Raw genomic sequence first — 6,654 nt, forward strand, 5'->3', positions numbered from 1 at the left:
TTTTAACATATTAATGTTATGGACATTTAATAATTATCTTGACGAAAAACAAAGACTATAAATAATTTATTATTAATAAAATTATGAAATTATTTACAATTTGATGACTAATTCATCGCCCTTTTTTATATGTTAAATTTTTTATAGAAGTTTAAAAATCATTTTTTTTGTTTTAACATGTATAACTAATTTATAATCTTTTATGCCATATTAAGTCATAATATAATATTTCATCATATTTTACATTAATAATCATTGTTTTTATATATCGTCTACAATTCTCTAATTACGTCTATTTGTTCAATTTTTTATATGATATCGAATATTCATCGTAAATAGATGGTTTAAGATGCCAAAAAAAATATTTACTTGGTGAATATAATATATCAAATATTACAAATACATTATTTAGTTAAATAAATAACCAAAAACGGAAAATTCAAATCCGCGCTGGCGCGCGGATAGGGTCTAGTTCCTTTATTAATCTCAAAGTCGATATAGATTTCTTCTTTTTTTAATATATAAGATGTGTGTACGAATTTATTTATTGTTAAAGGGAAGTTATAGTTAGCCGCTGGTTGGTTCGACACCCCATAAATTTACTTTGTATTATTGTACTCATTATCCGTATAAAGGAGGACCATTGTTTTATTTGCACGTGTTTATGTAATGTATGTATCGTCACTCCACACCAAGTATATAATCGATAGTAGTCTCTGATTATGTTGGAGTTGTATTACTAGACTAATGTTACTTCGACGTTACACCAATTTAAACCCCAAAACAACAAAACGACCCTTGTGTAACACAAATTCACTGTTGTTGTATCTCACTTGCGATTTTCCAGCAATGATATGAGGCGGTTTTGGATATTGCAATAATTAAAAGTTCTGAATACAATCAGAACATTAACTCACACTCACCCACAGAAAAAAACGATACGTACTTCCATTTTCTACTACAAAACTTGGTATTACATAAAATTGAGGTTTATTGAATACAATAGACATTAATGAGTGGCTTACAAGTTACAAGTATGAACCAGCCATGTAACAGAATTCATCTGAACAAATGTGACAAGTTTTTTTATTTTCTTCAGGTCTATGGATGGTCATCCTTTTTTGTAATTAAAATGAAATATAAGCATTTCTTGATAGTTACTACTCTCTACGTTTCTAAATAAGTGTTATTTTGACATTTTTCACACATATTAAGAAAGTAACAAAAATATATGTAATTTGTTATTAATTATACTTCTCTAACCAATAGTATTTGAGGTCAATAAAATTATTTATAAAATCAATGCAATTTTCAATTAATTTTCAGTTGAAAGTAAATATAATTTACATTTAAATTGTAAAACGATATTTTTTGTAACAAGAAAAAAATTTAAAATGACACTTATTATGAAACAAATGAAATATATGATAGGTTACATTCGTCTCTGTAGTTCTGGAACTAAAACCAAACTATCTCCTTGAAAGATTTTCCTATTTCCCAAACGCCAGCTTGATTGCAAAGCTCAAATTAAACTTACAGTCTGGCGTGTTAGGTGATGATCGATTGTAGGAGTATATATTATGTCCATTACTCCATTCCACGTGCACCAAACTAGAACTATAACCAAAACTCATTACGTTTCGGTACGGTAAAATTATTACTTGATATTTTGTTTGAATTAGCCTGATTTCAGATAAGAAGGAATCAACATAGAATTATTTAAATAAGACAAAATATAATATGTGTATATGGGATATTTGTCACTTTTAAATGATTAATTTGCTAAAATAGAATTAGTTGATTCAATTCGGTTACACTAAATTCATGTTCGATTTTGTTTTCAGATATACCTAAATAGTATCTTTCAATTCATTTTACATCATCAATTTTAGGAGAATAACCGAGAAAATATATTTTTGGTTTTCTTATTTAAGTTCTAATGGTTGTCCCTATAAAGTTGAACAAAATATATTGTTTGTTTGCACACAAAAAAAAAACACACAAAAAAAAACATAAAACGAAAAATGACTTTTGCGAGTTTTTGTACCACGCCGTGTAACTTTTGAACTGTTATTACGGAAGTCATTGACATCCGTTAAAAGGAACATAACTGACACACATCTCGTATCTTGATTTTTTTTTCTTTGCATGTTATAGAAAAATGAGAAGAAGATTCCAAACTGATGAGCTGAAGTAGGATAAAAGGTATTAACTCGTTAATCATTTGCACCATAAATGACGTTTCTCTGGTTACAATTGGAAATCAAGAAGAAAAAGGAAATATTATTTGGTAAATGAGTGAAATAAAAATATAAACACATAGAAATGGGTAGCCAGAGAGAGAGAGAGCGTTGAGTGATGTGAAGCTTGAGCCTTTGCATTAACTCCTCTCAACGCTCTGTTTCTCCTTTATATCCCACTTTCCTTCTTTCCCTTTGTCACCTCCAAATCTCACAGGCAAAACACTTAACCATGTCGCCTCCCAAAATGCCTGATCTCTCGACCTCCACGAAGCACAAATATGTTAAACTCGGTTACCAATACCTAGTCAACAACTTCCTCACCCTTCTTCTGATTCCAATCCTAGCATACACCGCCCTTGAGCTTTTCCGAATGGGTCCTGAAGAGATCCTCAACCACTTGAACTCACTCAACTTCAATCTCCTTCACATCCTATGTTCCTCTTTCCTCATCATATTCGTTTCAACCGTTTACTTCATGTCCAAGCCACGCACCATCTACCTTGTTGACTACTCTTGCTTCAAACCTCCCGTCACTTGCCGTGTCCCGTTCGCTACGTTCATGGAACACTCTCGTCTCAACCTCATAGACAGTCCAAAGAGCGTTGAGTTCCAAATGAGAATCCTCGAACGATCTGGCCTCGGAGAAGAAACTTGTCTCCCTCCAGCTATTCACTACATCCCTCCAACTCCAACGATGGATGCCGCTAGAAGCGAAGCAGAGTTGGTTATCTTCACTGCCATGGACGATCTCTTCAAGAAAACAGGTCTTAAACCCAAAGACATCGACATACTCATTGTTAACTGCTCTCTTTTCTCACCAACGCCTTCTCTCTCGGCCATGATAATCAACAAGTACAAGCTCAGGAGTAACATCAAGAGCCTTAACCTCTCCGGGATGGGATGCAGCGCTAGTCTTATCTCTGTTGATGTAGCACGTGACTTGTTACAAGTTCATCCTAACTCCAACGCTGTGATAGTTAGCACTGAGATCATTACTCCTAATTACTACCAGGGCAAAGAGAGAGCTATGTTGCTCCCAAACTGCCTTTTCCGCATGGGAGCAGCGGCTATTCTTCTCTCTAACCGCAGATCAGACAGGTGGAGAGCTAAGTATAACCTCTGTCACCTTGTCAGGACCCACCGGGGTGCGGAAGACAAGTCGTACTATTGCGTTTACGAGCAGGAAGACGATGAAAGTCACGTCGGAATCAACTTGAATAAAGATCTCATGGCCATTGCTGGAGAAGCCTTGAAGTCTAACATCACCACCATAGGTAACTCAAAATCCTTATTACAATATGCTTTGATTACATGATTTTCTTTTCATTCCTAACGATATACTCCCTTGCACCATGATTAACCAGGGGTTCTTAGAGTGAGGTTCTTAACAGAAGTTAAGAAACTGTTTCTTAATTTTTAACTAAAAAAGCTAAGAACCGGTTCTTAAATAAGGACTTTAAGAACCGGTTCTTAGTTTTTTTAGTTAAAAGTTAATAAACAGTTTCTTAACTTCCGCTAAGAACCCCATCCTAAGAACCTCGGTTTAATTATACTCTTAGTTGCAGGATACTTTTACAAGATTTCTATTATTTTCAAATGTAAAATATTTTAAACATGTTAATTTTAACTTTATATTTTACAATCATTTTTATAAAATAGTTAAATAATTTTTTTATTTTTAAAAAAAATTCTCTTGAAAAAAAAACAATTTATTTTTTAGTTTTACTCATAACAGCATACATTATAAACCGATGGAGTATCATTAACTATAAGAGCTGGATTGGGCCAACACTTAGTGCATTTAATTCACATCTTTAGGAATAAATATTTTCAGTTTTTCAAGAAAAAAAATATTTGTGCAAAACGCAAACATAAAATGGAACAAATTCTGCTTTAAAATGTTTAAGAGTTCATATGAAATATATATATACACCTGCTGGACTCTGACACAAACACAGTGGTCACTCATCAGGACCAAAAAACACAGTTGCAGCTTAGTTTATATCGTAAATTTTAAATTGTATAATATTTTCTAAGAGTTGATAACTTTATATCACTTTTTTTTTTAACACCAACTTTATATCACTATGATCATGTTTTTCTTCTTCTTGAATTAACACAAGTACTGGATTGAATAGGTCCTTTGGTCCTACCGGCATCCGAACAGCTGCTCTTCCTCACGTCTCTCATCGGACGTAAAATCTTTAATGCAAAGTGGAAGCCGTACATACCAGATTTCAAGATGGCTTTGGAACATTTCTGCATTCACGCTGGAGGTAGAGCGGTGATCGACGAGCTGCAGAAGAGCCTGCAGCTATCGGCAGAGCACGTGGAAGCCTCGAGAATGACGTTGCATAGGTTTGGTAACACATCCTCGTCTTCGTTGTGGTATGAGCTTAGCTACATCGAGGCTAAAGGGAAGATGAAGAGAGGCGACAGGGTTTGGCAGATCGCGTTCGGGAGTGGATTCAAGTGTAACTCAGCCGTGTGGAAATCTAACCGTACGATCAAGACACCAACGGAGGGACCATGGTCGGATTGTATCGACCGATACCCTGTCTTTATCCCTGAAGTTGTCAAACTATGAGCATGCCTCTCTCTCTTTTCGGTGATACGTTTCAATAAGGTTGGAATATGATAGAGAAAAGTGAAAAGACGATACGAATACCATAAAAATGTTCATATCTGCGTATACTTTCACATCTCTATTTTTTCATTTGAAGTATTTATTTTTCTTATTTCTTTTTAGATTCTCGTGATGTGTTATTTGTGATTTATCAAATGCTACTTTTCTCCTCTTTTTTAGAAATTTGGAATAATACTTCTCTTTCTCTTAACATTGCCTTGAATGTGCTTATATACCTGAGGCCTGAGCTAACAAAAGAAAAATGAACAGAACAGAGCAAGCAAAAGAAAAATAAAAGTTTTTGGGTTTGACCAATAAAAGCTATGTAATCAATAGTATTAGGTAATAGGGGGGAGTTCAATAGGGGCCAGGCCATGTGGTTGTACAGTTGATAGACTTGACAGCCTACTAAAATCCAATTTAACTTTGTGCACGGAAATTCTGGTGAGAACCTTAAAGTGGTGAATCGTTTTCTTTAGTTTTAATTTCTGTCTGGTTTTTATATACCTTTTGATCGTACAAATAGTCAAATACGTAATTGGTTACACGAATGGCACGGGTTAAACAAGTTTACTAAAAATATTTAGCACATTCATTTTTTTTTTTTAATTTAGCACATTCATATTTAACGTCTTAAATTAAAAACACAGAAGCAAACAAGTCTACAGACCCATCTTCATTTTCTTGTATGACTAGGAAATTCCGACCGTTTATTATGCATTTGCTAAACCAGTATTATTAAGAATTGATATGTCTATGTAGGTATGTCTATGGACTGACCTGAAAAGTTTTACAATCACAAAAATAGGAGTTAGAATAGAAATTTAAAAACCTGAGTGTTGTAGCAAAAGATCTACAAGATTACGTCAATATGCGACGAAGATATTGTTTAGACCATAAATTAGCTCGTTTCCTATCTAACTCTATTCAAATTTATTTTATGAGAGGTACTATAGTGTCTCGACACATGTGTGTGTTTTTGAATTCTCCTCACTTCAAGTCTTCAATGTGTATTTGGCGGACCAATCAGTCACGATGCACACATATTTTTAGTGCATTCCGGAACAGACCTAACATGCATTGTCATCCCTAGAAATAAATGAATGAGACTTGTGGAAGTGGTAAGAGAGATGCGTTGTCAGTCTCGCCATAATTGGATTGGGAAAGATAACTGCAATATAACACTGGCCATTCTTTTATTTCGGCAATAACTGAATATGCAAACAATATGTTGGTTATAGGTGAAACTGTAGTCTATTCATGTGGTTAGTTGTTGCCTCTACTCTCTTCCCAATGCTATATTTTACCCACACCTCTGTATTCTTAAAGTCGTTAGATTCTTTGCTGTTTTATCCACACCTCTCCATCCTTACACATCCCAATTTTTACCCCTGATAAAATCTGGGAATCGGTATATAGTGCGTAATATGGAAGGTATAATTCAAAAATCTAACGGTGAAGTTTTTTCAAAGAACTAAGAAAAAATTAAAGAGGAACAAATTGTTAATGAGAGTTTCCTGTCCTACCAACATCTTTGGTTTTACGCCTTAAAACAAATCCACCAAATAAGAAATTAAACTAGACCCTGATCCGCGCGCCAGCGCGGATATGAATTTTCAGTTTTTAATTATTTATTTTATTAAATGATGTATTTGTAATATTCGTTCATATTATAGTCATTAAGTAAATATTTTTTTTTTGCATCGTAAACTATCTATTTTTTTATGAATGTGTGATATCATATAAAAAATATAAAAAATGAGTATAGAGTTAATTAGATAATTT

General features: G+C 33.8%; 1 protein-coding gene across 1 annotated transcript; it reads left to right on the forward strand.

Annotated features, from left to right (window-relative positions):
* The first annotated feature begins 2,415 nt into the window (after positions 1–2,415).
* On the forward strand, positions 2,416–5,064 carry LOC106295308 (3-ketoacyl-CoA synthase 5). Its single transcript, XM_013731168.1, has 2 exons — positions 2,416–3,517; positions 4,382–5,064. The coding sequence occupies exons 1-2, from the start codon at positions 2,473–2,475 to the stop codon at positions 4,828–4,830; spliced, it is 1,494 nt and encodes a 497-aa protein (XP_013586622.1). The 5' UTR covers positions 2,416–2,472; the 3' UTR covers positions 4,831–5,064.
* The last annotated feature ends 1,590 nt before the right edge of the window (positions 5,065–6,654 follow it).

Source organism: Brassica oleracea, chromosome C5, assembly GCF_000695525.1.
Source record: "Brassica oleracea var. oleracea cultivar TO1000 chromosome C5, BOL, whole genome shotgun sequence".
NCBI lineage: Eukaryota > Viridiplantae > Streptophyta > Magnoliopsida > Brassicales > Brassicaceae > Brassica > Brassica oleracea.

What these genes read in the sequence shown, in the direction of transcription:
- LOC106295308 (XM_013731168.1), top strand. Translation starts at nt 2,473, where the DNA reads ATGTCGCCTCCCAAAATGCCTGATCTCTCGACCTCCACGAAGCACAAA. An exon ending in GTCTAACATCACCACCATAG is followed by an intron (nt 3,518 to 4,381) that starts GTAACTCAAAAT and finishes TGGATTGAATAG; the next exon opens with GTCCTTTGGTCCTACCGGCA.